This window comes from Aphelocoma coerulescens, chromosome 4 (assembly GCF_041296385.1).
Source record: "Aphelocoma coerulescens isolate FSJ_1873_10779 chromosome 4, UR_Acoe_1.0, whole genome shotgun sequence".
Classification (NCBI taxonomy): domain Eukaryota; kingdom Metazoa; phylum Chordata; class Aves; order Passeriformes; family Corvidae; genus Aphelocoma; species Aphelocoma coerulescens.
Genome location: NC_091017.1, coordinates 52,089,812 through 52,106,131, shown reverse-complemented (window position 1 = coordinate 52,106,131; position 16,320 = coordinate 52,089,812). Strand labels below are relative to the sequence as shown.

Below are 16,320 nucleotides of genomic sequence, written 5' to 3'. Positions count from 1 at the left end.
GTCCTCACTATAATGGTTCACACAAGATTTTATAGTAAGAGAACTGAAATCTACGTTTCTCTCCATTTGTCTTTTGAATGTTTTTTATGATACTGTAGGTTATGCTTGGTCAAAGCTTAGGTTCCAAAACTAGGAATAGGGGAAAACAAGAATAATGTTATTAGACTCTTAAATGTTGCCTGTTGCTCTGAGTACATTAATTTCTGTTTCCTTTTTTTAAACCAAATTAATTCCATGTGTTACAGAGTGAGTGATAGAAATCTGTCCATAGTACTTAATCCACTTATCGTTAGTGGTGTACCCAGGAATGATTGAAATTACTGAATGACTGAAAATACATTTGCTACTCCAAATCTTAAAATATAGGCTGACCTACAGCAGGCAACTGTTACAGGCTCTATTCAGAGACTTTTTAGGTTTCTAAGCAGTACCTGACACTTCCATAGGAGGATAAATAACCTTTATCTTAAAGACTGATATGCCTAGTGTTTTAAAAATTGTGTTTGTCAAATAGTGCATTTGCTGTCTTTCACAGCAGTAATACTAGATTAGTCCCCCAGGGCCTACAAATATTCACCTGCTGCCAGGATGGTAGGTATGTAATATCTGCACAAGAATTCACTGGTTGCTAATGTAAGAAACAGGTGACATTTGCTTTTTCCTCAGCGGCCAGGCATTATTACTTTACTGTCTATGGACTCCTTCAATGTGCAAAATCACTTAAACCCTCTATGTGTAATGGTACTTGTCAAGGTCACGACCAGGCAATGCCAGGATTCAGCCGTTAGTGCTATAATTCAGTGTTGATTTTGGGGCAGAAGTCTCTGCTGCCCAGTGCTACACTCACTGCCTTAAGGAGTACATTCCTGAAATTGAAAGGTAATCAGGTAAATCCTAATGCCATAGAAAAGTAGAAGACAAGCAGGTAAAGACAGGAGGAGAAAAGACAGTGAAGCCAACCATAGCTTATGTGTATTCTGTACATGCTGTCTATAAGGTTATTAGTCACATGGTCTCCATCAGTCCAGAAGGCATAAATACATATTTGCTGTCAAAGTGTATGATGAATTTAAGTAAAATGGACACAGCATAATAGCATTAGGATTGTTCTCTCTGCCAGAGCAGAGAAAATACATGGGAACCAAGGAACAGCAGAGAGAAGCCACTCTGTCATGACTCTAAGCCCCTGTGCTGCCTTTTGCCTCACCAAAGGGACTGGGTGTAACCTGCTGTGGCGATGAGGCAGTGGAGACATGGACATCAGGAGAAGAGGTGCTGGTGTGATGCTCAGTTTGTGAAAAGGGGAGGAAAGGGGATTTCCCAAAGTGTTTACAAATTTCTCTTCTTTGGTTCCCAATACCCAAATTGGTAATTAGATGTTTTCAGTTCTGAAAGCCAAGTCTGTTTTGGCCATGACAGTAATGAGGGAGTGATTTCCCTGTCTTTTGACCCATCAGTCTACTTGCTCTTTCTCTTTTCTCTCATCCTGCTGTGGGTGTTGGTGCAGGCAGGTCTAACCCATCACAACAGTCTCTAGCTATGTCTGACTCCTGAAAGAATAGGAGTGTCTAGGATTGTTTATGCCTTTAACTCGATGTTGGCTTATCTCCATTCTATGGGGTAGAGGTATAAGCATGGCAGTGCATCGTCCATCACCTGTTTGTCAGCGCTGTTAGAACTGTGCAAAGGATCCTGGCAGGCAAAGCTGAGCTGTGTGTAATGCAGCTACTGCTTGCTCCAAACAGTTCAGTGCCTAAGCAGAGATGCCTGCTCTGCCTAAGCAAAGAGCAGCCCCGAGGGAGTCTGTCCTTTTAGGGCTGTTTAATCATAAAGACAAGCTAGAAAGTACCACAAAGAAAAAATAAAATCATACAAAGGTGCTTAGTTTGAGTAGATTGTATTTCTGTGGTAATGAAAGCCCCAGTCTGGGTGTTTTGACCCAGTCAAACTACCCTAACCCACTAAACTTCCACCAGTCTAAGGAGAACCATCTCCTGCCTTGGAAAAGAGCATCTCACAGTCTTCTGCCTTTAAATACTCCAGAAGATGAGGATAAGGAATAATTTATGTGTGAACCTGCCTCAGATACAAGATTTGGGGATATAGAGTGTCTACTGCCAGGGTCCTATCCTAAGAAATACTACAGCTAAGCATCAGTTACCGATGCCTGAGGAATTTAAAAGTGCCTGTCTTCAAGTAGTTAAATGTACAATTCCCTGCTGATTTTCATGAAGCACAAACATCCTTATGCTCTAGGAGTGAAAACCAGCCCAACTGCAGGAGGACTTCAGCAATAACAGCTATGAAAAGCATAACTCCCTCCTCCCGCCCCATTACAGTACACAAATGGCAGCAGAGTAAGGAATATTTGAGAATTGCTTCCACCAGAGTCCTACAGCCCAGACTGAGTTACTTTGGAGGTGTTTCCGTCCTAATTTCATGTTTTACATCTTGTTCTACCCCAGGTTTGCAGAATGACTTTGGCCACCTCGTCTCTCATCTCACTTTACAGATGAACAAAAGCACTTGTGTGAAGTACTGTTTGTAAATGTTATGACAGGATGATCTAAGAAGTATTTTACGTACTAGCTGAGGAAAGAAAATGTGAGGAGAGCAAAGAAAGGAGAGCAGGAAAACAAGCTAGAAGCATCATCACAGAGCTGGGGAAATGCTTTCTGCCAGCTGTTCCCTGTTATTTCCTTTGCTCATACTTCACAACAACGTGTCCCTCTACCAATAAAGGAGTTCTGTCTTCCTGAACAACAAACAATTCAATTAGCTCCCCTGAAATAAGTCTGCGGGCGAGAATGCTTAAGGTTCTGCATCACTGTTTCCTCTCACCGCCCAGCCTGCAGCCCCTCTGCTTGCACGCAGGCCAAGTTTTGACAGATGTCAGATACACATGTGCACGTATTTTATAACCACCACATATTGGATCGTACTACAGAAAGAACAGAGGAGCTGTTTATGTATTATTAAGCCATACAAAAGTGAGAAAACCCAATTCTAAGATCTCACAAGAAAAGGAGCAAAATTTAAGTGAGATCCACAAATGTTAAATCAGCAAGATGGCTTTTCCAAGCCTTTGAGCTTTAGTGCAAGGGATCAGATAACTTGTCTGATTCTGCTGCTACCAACTTCATCCAGAAAAACGATATAATTCCCTAACTCAATATTTGTGTCTCTTGTCTGTACCCATTTCTGTAATATGCATGCAGTCCCTGGGAAAGGGGAGAGTTCCGTTCTAATATGGAACATCAGGCATTTACAGTAAGCTACTTTAAATCATGTAACTATTATTAATGTTAGCCTGTTTTCTACTTCATTGGTCATGGACAGAAGTCTATAGACATGCTGTAGTATTTAGTTCAACTCAGCAAATTTTATGGGACCATTCACAGGATTTTTCTGAAAATTTCATGGATTTGGAACAAAGAAAGGAAGACCTTCCCGTCCCCTCAGTTTCTGAGCCTGAACATCTGACTCTTAAGTTGTGAGGTCAAGCTGCCTCTGAACCCCCCCTTGCTTGCTGTGAACACATACACACACTGCACTGCTGGGGCTTATCAAGAGCCACATCTTTCCCTTCTCAAAAGAATTAAAATAACCTACTACCCAGCCTCCTCTTTTTAAAACCATGCCTGTTCCTGGCCTACCAGTTTTACTGCCTTTTCTATTTGTTAAATTTGGCTTACATAGGTGTGCCCCTTCCTGCCCATCTTCCCAAGTACTTTGCATGATCCTGCATAATCATGATTTTGACATTTCTACTTTTCTGTTAGCTGTACCAAACATTCTTAGACTCACATATCTTGGAGCAGTCCCTCTAGTCAATTGTTTTAATTAAAGTAGGTGATTCTTCAACATTTTGCCCCATAACTGCACATCAGGCACTTTTTCCAAGATGGACCTGTCAGACATCTATTTAGACAGAGTATAATTTTCTCCAACAGCCTGGAAAATGTCATGAAACTGCTGACAATATCTTGGGATCTAGTGAGATGTGATCCTTGCCTAAAGCAAATTGAAAGTCAGATAGAGAAAGGTTAAATGCACAACCTGGAGCACAATGAGTTAACATGATACACATCCTAGTGAGAGAAGCTGTTGAAGGACTTTCAGGCATCTGATGTGGGCCCTGGAGAATCAGAACAATAAGTGGGTGAGCACACTCATGCTGGAGAAGATTGAAGGATCTGCTAATACCTAGTGAGCAATCTCAAACCTGATCCTCTTGTGCCCCTACTCAGCCAATCAGCTGCTAATAAGAATACAGAGCACCTTTGTTACTGTCACATGGCATGTGCGTTGGTGCCTATCCCAGGCGCTAGTCTGATGTTCAGAGCAGTGTCCCCCCTCAGCATACCAATGTCCCCATGTCTCTTTGAAGAAGGGCCATGCTGTGCTCTGTGCACAGCCTCGCAGCTGGGGATAGAGTTACAATGAACTCTTGTCTTCAGCCTTGCCGACACTGGGGCTGATTTTCCTTCAGACCAAAAGCATTGGAATGCCTTCACACATGCAGCCTTCAGAGGAGGAAGGCTAAAGAGAGCTCAGAAACTGTTTCTAAAATGGGAAAACCCTTTTTTTTGCCAAACTGTAAAGCGGAACTGACTGATGTGAACTCTGTGTGCAACCTGCAGTACTGTGAAGCTCTGTCCTCCATCTCCCCTACTATGCTAAGGTAGTGGGAACTTCAGGCAGCTGTGAGTAGGAGATGATGACCAGGCAGCTCAGGTTTTCTACACAGCCCAGTGAAGGTGGCATAAGCGGGGTGCAATTGCTATAGTCCATCCAGCAATGGATGGTGATAGAAGGCAAGATTCATCACTGCAGATTTCAGTATCTATAGGGCCTCTAGTCTGTTGCTGTCTCTTTACTGAGAGCGTTACTCATGCTCCAGTACCTTCACCATGCTGGCAGTCAAGCTCAGGAGTGCAGAAGTTAGCAGGAATGAGGACGACCCTGTGCCTGCCTGTCTTCAGAGAGACTGAGTGAGGAAAATTTACCATTGCCTGGGGTAGCAAGTTGAGGAGCATCCATTTACTGCATTTTCTTTTTTCTGCTTTTCTTTCACAGGCATAAAGATGTAGTCCTCTCCACTGGAGGAGGAACATTTTGCCTGTGGGTGACAGACACACAGCCTGCCTTCTGCTCTTGCAGTGCTTCAGCACATGTTATACAGTTATTAGCATCAGACCAAGCCCCAAAAAACATCTGGCCCTCACAGCAGACCTTGCTGCAAGGTGAATGAGCTCAAAATGGCTCCAGCTAGAAAGAAGGAAACCTGTTATGCAAGAGTAGGAAATGAAGAGGAGTCCTGAAACTGTGCCTAGGGAAAAGCCCACCTGTTCTGCAGGCCATCTTGTCCTGCCCTCCTGTGAAAGAGAGGCACTGAACTGCTGCGAGAGTTAGGAGTACAGTCAAGAGGAACTTATAAGCGAAATTCTTCATTCCTTAAAACTGAATATCAGTTTCAACTCTGTAATCCCAGCTTTGCATAGTCACAGATTCACAATGTGTCGTTTCATACTTTATGGAACGTTGCAGAAGCTGTAGGTATTACACCGTGCACACCGAGAGTTAGCGACATGCGATGTGGCTGTTATTATCCTTGCTGAAATGACAGCACAGCTGCTTCCTGTGTATGACAAATGGACTTCTTTCAGGCGGGGGTGGGGTTAAAAGAGGTGATTTGGAGATACTGGCCAACTGCACGAACTTTGCAACATCTGGGTAAAGTCAAACAATTCAGCTGGATTTGGCTAAGGACAAGGGCTGTGCAGCTTGAGTGTTGCAGGAGGGGTATCTCTCTCTGCCTTCTGCAGGGTGGTCGAGTTTAGACTCCAGTTCAGCAAGCTCCTGTATCCCTGCAAGATTTTTCTTTCACTCCCTAAGTGCCAGATATGTTTTCAAGATTGAAACAATTCAGTATCCCATCCTTCCCCGCAAGAGGAGCTGCATGTCTATTTTGCCATGTACACATACCCATTTACAAAAGGGAGGTATTTAGAGTCAAGTCAGTGACAGAGCCTGGATTTAATTAAGATGTCAGTGCAATGAATCAAGCCAAAAGAAAGAATTGCCAGAAAATACAATCTTTCCTCCCACTCCCCCTCAGCAAGAGGTTGCAATCTGTGGACTTACCGTGGCAGCCCCAGCCACATAACCCAGGATGGTGACCACTCGCTGCTCTCAGAGGTCACCTGTGTGTCCTCAGGGGGTGGCAGGTGACCCTGCTGCTCATGGACTTCACATGCTCTCATCTCCAGGGCCTTGAGCACCACTGAGGAGTTAGTGTTCTTCAGCAGGGCAACAGCCTCACTCCGGCTGACTCCTGTCAGATCAATGCCGTTCACGTTGAGGAGGATGTCACCTGAGACCAATAAAACGGATGATAAAAACCTCTGAAAGCATTTCCAGGATCTCTTCTGCACCTCCGCAACCAAGTGAGTCAAAGCCATGGCCAAGAACTGGCTGCCTGACGAAGCTTTTTGTTAATCCTATCGTTTAACGTGGATGTGAAGCATATGCTAGTAAACATGCCACAGGCATGAGGGAAGGGTCTAGATTCCTGTACACAGAAACATTGCATGGCTGGACAGAGGATTTGTCCTGGTTTCTTTCTATGTCATGTCCTGCATCTGGAGCTGAACAAACAGCTGGGGTCCTGCTGCACCAACAAACTTTGGTACTGGTGCCTTGTACTGGTCCGGTACTAACCCTAACCTGGTCCGGGTCTCTGGAGTCCACTTCCAGCTAACAACATTTTTACTCAAGCTAAGCTTGAAACCTGACAGCTCAAAGATGTTTTTCTCCCAGCTCTCCCTTAGTTGAGGACTGCGACTCCAACCAGCTCTTCCTAGTTTCCTTTGTGGAATAATGTGTTATTATTTTTGTATTAATGCCTGTTTGAATGCCTGCAAGCCAAACCATCTTTCTGTATGCCTTATTTATAATATAGGCACAGCAGCTTCAGACAAAAATGCAAAGATGGCCTCAATCACTACAGGAAGAACAATAAAAACATCACTAATGTCATGCAAGCAGTCACAGTGCCAAGTCCTCTGCTACCCTTCACAGCAGGCTCCCACACCAGGGCTTCCCTTGGTGCCCTCTGTGCTTGGCCTGGATGCTTCTCCAGGCAGGGATGTATCACTGGCAGTCCAGGCACTGCAATATGAGCATTAAAGTCTTCTTGTGGTCTGCCCCCAACAAGAAGGACAACAGCCTAAGAGCTGCTCTTAATCAGAGGCCTATGGTGCTATTATAACATCACATATTCATTTGTTTCTAATTTTATCAAATTAAATAGGCTGAATTTTCCATGCTGCCTCATGATGAATACTTTTTGGAAAGCATATCCCACTGAGAGGCAGTCATTTCCCAGCAGGAGGAAAGAGGAAACCTGCTGTTTTGCTCCTGTTGTCATGTTCTCACATGGGTTTCGTTGAACAGACACAAAGGGGTGGTTCCCATGGGTGCCAATGCGGGGTACCGAGACCCAGGCTCATGGGACCTTGGGTTGTGGGGCTCGTGGGTTGCAGCTATTCTGCCCCATTTTTGGGTGCCTTCACTTCCCTCAAACTCAGGATTTCCCTTCAGCTTCCATGCAGTGACTGGACTAAAGGAAAACATAGGGGATGAAGGGCAAGCAAGCTGTGTCATTGCTGGATGTAGGCTACTGAGGAACTTGGCTCTTTGAGATAAAACATCCTGAAACCTGACAGTATCATCTTTCCTCTGCTGCCCAGCTATTCCCACAAAATCAACTGATAAAATATGTTCCTCATCTTGCTCTAAAAGCTTATTCATGCATAAGGGGAGAAACTATAAGCTTTATCACTCTGTTATATCAACAGCTAAATGGGGTTAGGAAGCCAATGTTTCCAGACGTGATGTTAAGCCACAAGACGCTAATGTGTCTTCTTATATAATAGGAATTCTGTTCCTGTATATTTCATTCAAGTTTATGAATGCAATGACAAATAAGCACAAAAAATTACTTTAAAAATGCATGAAGGTTGCACAATGAATGTATCAGGAGTTAGGAGATGGTGGTGCAAGCTAATTTTCCTGTGAAAAGCTATTTATCTTTTTTTTTCACCAGAATATTCCTACATCCTGTTTCACAGAGATGATTACTGATGCATATTTTGCCTTTTCTGGTAGCTGACTTGAGACCCTCTAATCTGACACATCCCAAAATCTATAGGATTGCTGAAGATGTCAGAGTCTGAAGCTCTTTCATTAACCCCGATTTCAAAAGAAGCCTTTGATTTAAAGCAAACTTTCAAAATCCCCCTCTTTTACCTGTTTTTATCCTGCTGTCTCTGCTGATAACTCCTCCAGGTTCCACACTTATCACATAGATAGGCAAATCCCATTCCCGGTTAGATGCTCCACCTGCCACAGTCATTCCCAGTGATTCTGTGTGATCTTTCCGGACAGCCACCACCTTCTCATGACAGGTGACGGTGTGAAGGGTGCTCTGTGATGGAGAAAATAGCAACAACAAATGCAGTTTGTAGGCATGGCAACCTCTCTGACAGCTTTGGCATTTCCTATCAAAACAAATATTCATGGAAGTAATACTAAGGCACTTCCTAGCCACCTGCTACACTTGGCCTGATGGCAGGCAGGACTCCCTCGGGGGCTTACTTATCTGCAGTCAGAGCTACCACCAAGAAAACTGGGCTTTAATAGTTAAAATCAGGCATTACTCCCACCAAAACCAGAGTTGTTTTAGTGCTAAGACTGATAGAATTAGGTCCTTGAAATGTAAATAACGAATTTGATTTAAAAAGAAAAAAAAAGCTCTTGATATTAGTATCACTAGTGGCCATCATATCTTTGGCTATCAGGTTGTGCTTCTTATCTGGCTGCTTGCAGTCTGAGCATGATCTGTACAGTTAGTGAGAAGTAACTAAATTCCTCTTGGGTTTGAGGAATTAAACTATTGGGGACATATTAGAAGAGACATAGCTCATTTGATCTTCCAGGTATCTGTGTTTCTATGTAAGTTATGGGGGGAAATACACTTGAAGAATAACTGTTTCTGTTCAGGGAAAGAAAAGGACATTTACAGTGAAGAGCTAGCAGTTTTTCCAGGGTGCTCTTAGTGCTTGTGCTTGAAGGGTCACTTCAGGACAGTCATCCCTATATTTCTGCCCCTAAACAGGAAAAGTTAAATACACACAGCTGGTCATGCAATAACTAGTGCATGAGTGAGGGTGAAACAAACCCACAGGTGCCCTCAGGATGGAGAACCACTGCAGTGCAAGCTCCAACAAAACCTGTGAATTAAATGTCGTGTTTACCATGCACTCAGTTCTTACAGAAGAACTTGAAAGGCAATAAAGTCTGGATTTAAATGTTAGTTGCTTTTCCTTCCTTAAGTATTTCATAAGCAGTTCTCCTGACAGTCCCAGCCCCTCTTGCAGGAACAGCATCATCCGTTTTAGGCTCATATATAATAGCACGCTTCTAAATACATTTCAAGTGTGTATTTAGAAAAACCATTCTCATTCACAAATGTGACCTCACATTCATAATATGCAAAAATAATCCATGAAACTCATTTAAAGCCACATTAATCTCTTCTTAGAAATCTGACATCTCACAAAGGCATTTTACATTGGTGCCTGGGCCAGCAGCACAGAAAGTGGAGCAGATGAATCCACAACGTCTCCCTGAATGACAATGATGGACAAAGGAAGATTACAGCAAGAATTTTTTTATGGGAGTAGGGCAGACTATGTCTTTGATTTCTGTTTTTTAAAGGTATGTTTGGTGGAACTAACTCCACATCAAGATTTCAGTGATGTGATGTTAACAACAAAACAGGACCTTCTAGAAGCTTAGCAGAGGATTTCTACGTGCTTGAGCAGATGAACAGTGGCTGCCACAGAGCTCCAGAAACAAAAAGGCAAAGAGCTCAGTGGAAAGAGGAGATCTGTCAGTCTCTGGGAGCAAACCCAAACTAACACAGTTGTTTGGACATATTAGATGTGGTCCATGCAGAACACAGGCACTATGTCAGAGTAATTGGGCTTAGGGCTTGCAAACAAACCTAAAAATTTCTGAAGGTTTTAAAACCTTCAGAAAACGTTGTCTTCCAGATAAACTTTAGGTTCCGATCCAGATAATTTTAACCTTTCATCTTTGTCATTAAGGTGTAAATATTTTAAACATAGTAGTTCTATCTTCACGCAAATTAAATTTAATGTTTCATCCATGTTTTGCAAAAATATCCTTTTTCCCTTGGAAAGGAATGGCTTTCCATTAGGAAAAGGCCACTTCCTGAAACATGTGAGATAGGGGCACTACTAATTTTCACAAAATTGCGGTCCAAAATTTTGTAGCAAAACATGAAATTGGTATTCTATTTGTGGCTCTGAGTGAGAGAGCAGTCCTGTTACTTATGCAGCTTACATCCAGTTTCACACAACAAAACCATTAGAGCAATAATTTTATCACTACCTTTTGAGGAATAAGCATAGGGAGAAAGATTTCAAAGTAGTGCTTGGGAACAAATTGTCCTGCTACATTTCAACAAAGAATTATAAAAATACTAGTACTTGTATGCTCAGCCACAAAAGACCAATTTTCCTTTGAAGCTACTCTTTCCCATGTCATTTTTTACATGGCTGCAGACAGAAAGGATTTGGGGTGACTTGACTGAGACGATGGCAGTGATGAAAGGAAAGTAAAACCTTTTTTAGTAAACACACGTAGAACTTGCTTGGAGGTATAATCGATAGCAAGTAAACCAGTTAAAAGGCAGTGTTTATCAGTGACTGCATTTCAGTGCATTCTCTTCTAAACAATTGTCCTTCTCTTTCATTTTGAAGTGACCTTCGAGGTCAGGAGAAGAAAAACATAACAGTTAATCTCCTCCTCTTTTTGTTTTTTCCTCCTTTTCTGTATATTCACTGGAAAATAAATATTTACAGCAGATTATCACAACATCAAAGTCATAACACGTGCAGGCAAAAACCATCACTGTGTCTGTTTGGAAAATGTACTTCACCTGAAGGTTAACCTGCTTGTATGGTCAGGAAACATTGCCTGCTCCAGCAACATTTTCTTTGCTTTAAGTAGTAAACAATTCTTTTGAAAGAAGTAAGAAAACAGTTTCAATTAAAAACAAGTGCTACTTAATGAATGGCAAAGCTCCCACTGACTTCAAAGGAATTGAATTGGGCCTGTTTATCCATTACAGCATGGCTTCGCAACCTCAGCTGCACAAGAAAGTGTTTGTGACATCTCTTTTCTGAGTGCAGGCAGCAGCCAGAACAGTTTGGGCTGTGCTTCCCCTATCTCTGTACAGAGGAAAACAGATCTATGAGACCCTGTGCAGGACCAATCTCTTGGCACACCATACACCTGGCATCACTACCACCAGAGAAGGACATGGTCCCAAGAGATCATCCTCCTCTTATCCAGAGCCTTGTGGGCCACATGGCTGGTTGCCACTGGCCTGAGAGGCGCCTCCTCACACCATACAGATGGAGGTTGGCTGTCATGAGCCAACAGCTTGGCCCAAAGTGGTTCCTGAGCACTGCACAAGCTAGACGGCTGCTAGAAGCTAGAGTTTATCCTTGGTGTTAAATACAGCCAAGGGTGGAGAACTGATTTCAGCCCATGTATACATACATACTCTACAGTGAGAGCAGTTTCCCTCAAAGAAAGCATTCCTGACCTTCTAATATCACCTCCTACAGTAAGCTCAGGGGACAAAAAACACCTTAAAATTAACCAGAATTCAGGGCAGCTAGCAATCCTCTAATCACACATAATAAAGCAATCCCACCGACAGCAGTAGGTAGCAGACTCATCAAACCACACTCACGTAGGTGACTCCCCTGACAGTGAGGTCCAGCCAACAAGCATTACCTTGGTTTTGGGCAGGAGCATGTGCTGCATTAGGACACTATACAAACCCTTAGGCTTGCAAGCATCACTCCTGCACTAATATCTATTTAAAATAAATAACATTTTTTAAGTCTTCCAAAGCCAGTTTAAAGATCTTGAATTGCAAATTATGTTCAGTTAAACCTTCAGCAAAATAGCATGAAATATTTGAACTGACACAGCCACGCCCTATAAAAGGGCAACTAACACTCCAGTAATGTCCAAAAGTCCACAGTGCGTGAAGCTCATTGTGTCTACCGGCTGTACTGATCTGCTGATCTCTTGCCAGAGCATTTTCTCTGATAGAAGTCCTCCACTATGTACACACAAAGCTAAAGGGAGGTAGGAAATTTTCTTTTTTTGGCTGCGATCTTCCCTGGAAAGTGCCCAAATAGTGGCACTGGACAAAAGCCCACAGCAGCACACCCTCTCATGTGCTTATGTAGTAGTCATCTCTTGTGGCAAACTGGAAATCCCCCTAAAAGCTATGGCCTGTCCAACAAGAGATGATTCATTAGTCTTTACAGCACTTACTCATTAGTCTTTAAAGGACTGTTACAAAGCCAACATTGTGCCTTCAATCTCATAGCTATGCAAAATATTGTTGGTCTTACCAAGAACTGCCATCCAACACCTCTTGGTACACAAAGAGAAAATGAGGATCTCAGGCCAGAGAGAGACAAATATTTCGTGTTCCCATGTGGTACCAGTTAATTATGCAGACCAACACGGTAGAGTTAGCAAGTGCTTGGATCTTCCCTAGGAAGCATACAGTAGCAGCACAAGCTAATTGCTGTCCTCCGCATCTCTTCCTAAGGAAATCATTGCTTCATTAAAAAGTAATGCCTTTTCAGATGCATGATTAGTTGGGCACTACTTGCTACTTGGTAGTAGCTACTGAACATTGACTCTGCTTTAACTCCTGCTGATCTGATCCCACCTAACAGGAGCTGTGATTGTGACTTTGTGGAAAAGGAAAACTAAAAATAGGTAAATATATACTAGTATTTTTTAACACATAAAAACACTGAATAATGTAGTTTTAAAAGACCTGCAAAAATGGGTATATTTTAAAATTTGTGAAATCCAGAGCTAGAGTTACCTCCTGGCTGACAGCTGTGCATCCAATATTTGGTCCAGAGGTCCTTTTAAGGACACAACTGGCTACCCATCAAGCAGAATGAACTTAAGCCCTGCCCTGTACACCTCCCTGATGCACCCCTGGCACTGGTGGCCAGGGTCAAACTTGCATGGATTTGCATAAGTGGTGACATTAAGGGTGATTAATGTAAATTAGCCAGGCATGTGACTTCAAATTTAGTGAAGTAAAAAAATTCAGTTCCTTCAAGGACATGCCTTGCTCTGTCTAAAGTGCAAAGAATAACACTGAGTAAACTTAGAAAACATATTTTCAAAACTCTAGCTGCATTGGTTCCTACTAATACCTCATATGTTTGAGTATTAGCGTCTCTCTGCCTTATGCAGAGAGAATATTGCAAGTCTAAATGCACTAAACACACACAGTGACCAGGTACCCAGGGGCAGCTGGGGCACAGTTTGGTAACCACAGCCTTGTCTGGGCAAGATGGCTGCTCTGTGCTGTGTCCCGGGGTTGGGTCCAGCCATGCTGCACACTGCTAGCCCTTGTAGACCCCACACCATGCAAGCTCCAGGTGCTGCTAGAGCACAACAAACATGCTTTCAGTCCAAAGCTCCACAGAATGTCCTCATGCTCACAGCAGCCAGGGAGACCAGAGCTGCTGTGTGCCACCAAACTGACAGCTGGGTCAGGGCATGGGCATTTTAATAAATGACCAACAGCCTAATAATTACTGTAATTTTCAAATAGCTTATGGGAAACTTTCAGGCCAGCATTTTGTCTGAAGACTATGCTACAGATGGAGAAACTTAAGAAAAAACCTTTTCTTTCTGTTGGAGCGCATTGTCCTGTGCCGGCTCGCACTGCTGGTCAGATCTGTGGCTGTGGCCAGGATACTGTGTGCACATAAGCCCCTGCCCCACCACTGCCCACTGCCTTCTCTTTCCCTCCCCACCCCAGGTGGAGTCTGGGCAGAACCAGGGGATAACTAATGAGCAGCACAGCTTTTGTGTTTCCATTGCCAATTCCATTGCTACTTCTGGTGACAGAAACCAGAGATAACACCCTGAGACATGAAAAGACTAGCAGCTCTCCCATTCCCCTGTCCCATGGATTGCAGAGAAACCACACAAGTGCCCTCACCTTGCTGGGGTTGTTTCTCTCGGCGGAACAAGGCTGGGAGCTGCCAGCACTGTAACTCCAGCCCGTCTCCTGCAAGAGGTCGGGGGTCTGCTGCCTGGTCTGCCGCGACACGATGAAGTGAACCTGCTTCTCGCTGGCCTGTGGGAGGAGGTACAGTGTGAATCCCACTGCCCCAGTGCAACAAACCCCTGCACCTCAGCCCCAGAGTGTCTGTGAAATGAGGGTACCTTTAAACATTGGTCGGCTTTCCCATTAATGAGGTTGCTACAACATAAAACAGTAGCACCAGTTCAGGTCAATAAAGTTTATAAAAGTTTACTGCCAGCTACTTAATACTTCTTCTGAAAACTTGGTGTTAACTCTAAAAAATCCTTTCTACCTTTCTAGCCCCAAATTTGAGTGGAAGCAGTGATCCACCACAGTGAGTGGCGATCAGCTCTCACCTACACCTGTGTATACCACTGCAAAGCAGCAATTTGCCTGCCATGGTAGAGAGACAGACAGACTACCAGAGCTGGTGGTGCCCAATGGATGGGAAAGCTGAAAAAGATACAATTAACCCTGAAACCATGTGCTTATGCCTTGCCTGGTGAAAGTGGGTTATAAACAATGTAATTAAGTCCACTTGCATGCAATGAGCATGAGAAATGTAAGGAAGCTTAAAGAAAGGGAGAAAAGGGATTTTATTTCATGAAATAGAATCCTACTGCAGCAGAGCACAGATAAAGAGGGTGGGCATAAGCAAGGACACAGAGCAATAGAGTTTAGGATGGGAAAGTAACTCAAACTCTCACTCTAGGAAGAGTAGCTTCAAAAGCAATTAACCCAAGCTCAAAGCACTTCTAGGCCTTTTTGCACAATGCAGTCAAAATACTTGTGTGCCTGAGACATGCTGCAATGCTTCTACTGAGGTAACATTGGCTCACTATTTTTAAGGTGCTCTGTGTGTGCCTGATATTAGTGGTAATTCTGTGCATAGGTGATTTTTTTCTGTCTTATTGAATCTGTATTGTTTCCCTAGAAGCAAATGACTTCATTTGCCCTTCAGTGAGGCTCATATGAATCTGTTCAAGACAACAGTGATACAAAGATAAAGCTGAGAGGGAGTGGGGTTTACCTGGATAAATCATAGATGTCTGCCATAAACCAATATACTGAACTGGAAAGAATAGTGTAGAAATAACCTCAATGCTATAGAAGCATGCTCAGAAGACATAAAAATTAATCCTCTAATCTCCTTCTCTCTAGCCTAAAGAGCTTGGTGTTGTGCCAGGCAGGAGCGGCTCTTAAGGACCAGTCTGCAGAGGGTCTCCTGCCTGCTTGCTCTCAGGTTATACCCGAGGAACTGCTCAGGATGTTGCGTGCAACCCCCCTCAAACACATCTGGAGGCCTGGTGCCCCTGGGGCTGCAGCTGCAATGCTTGCTGGTACCGCAGCCCCGAGGGCAGCAGACCTCCTGGCTCGATTGCTGGCACGGTGATGTGCCCTGCTCACTGGGGAGAAGCTCCAAGGAAAGCTGGCAGTGAGCAAGCAGCTGAAAACCAAACCCAGATCCAGTTGTGCTATTGAAATCAAATCTGCCACAGACAATTAACAGGAGCCAGAGGAAGCTTCTGGGATTTTTGTTTTTATAGCTTGGTTTGTCCTTTCTGGAGCTGAATTCAATAGCAGTAGCTGAGAGTTAAAAAAAACTTTGGAGAAATATCATTTTAGTTAAGAAAAAGCAACCTACGTCTCTTAAACCTCCAACTTCAAGCCTGAAATACACATGTTCCAGCTGTGCTATTTTCAATGAAGTAAAAAATGCGCACTTCTTTGTTACTTTCCCAATATCTTGGGGGATGCTATTTTTTAAATTAGAAACTCAAATCTTCACAGATTCGTAATATATTGTTTGATGCATACACACATATTTCAAGGTATCTTTCTTGGCATTTTTAACAGATCTGGTTTTATGGAATATTTATTCATGGACTCTGGACTCAACTGGTACCCAAAAGCAGAATTCCGTATGTTGGGAGAAAGGAAACCTGGTCCCTAGTTTGTAACAGGACTGAGGTGGAACTGAAAAATACAAGATTAAACCTCCCAAGGACAGGAAAATACCGTTTTCTCTAAAATGAACAATTTCAACTTAACGCAACTTCATTTTGAAACTCATC

General features: G+C 43.2%; 1 protein-coding gene across 8 annotated transcripts in view; it reads right to left on the bottom strand.

Annotated features, from left to right (window-relative positions):
* The window catches only part of LNX1 (ligand of numb-protein X 1), a 222,536-nt gene that overhangs the window by 2,551 nt on the left and 203,665 nt on the right, over positions 1-16,320 (bottom strand). For all 8 annotated transcript variants that reach the window (XM_069014105.1, XM_069014102.1, XM_069014104.1 and 5 more), the window contains 3 exons: positions 14,159-14,296; positions 8,314-8,491; positions 6,148-6,376 (listed from right to left, as the gene is read on the bottom strand). In XM_069014105.1, coding sequence (XP_068870206.1) covers positions 6,148-6,376; positions 8,314-8,491; positions 14,159-14,296 — 545 coding nt within the window. The remainder of the gene's footprint in view (positions 1-6,147; positions 6,377-8,313; positions 8,492-14,158; positions 14,297-16,320) is intronic.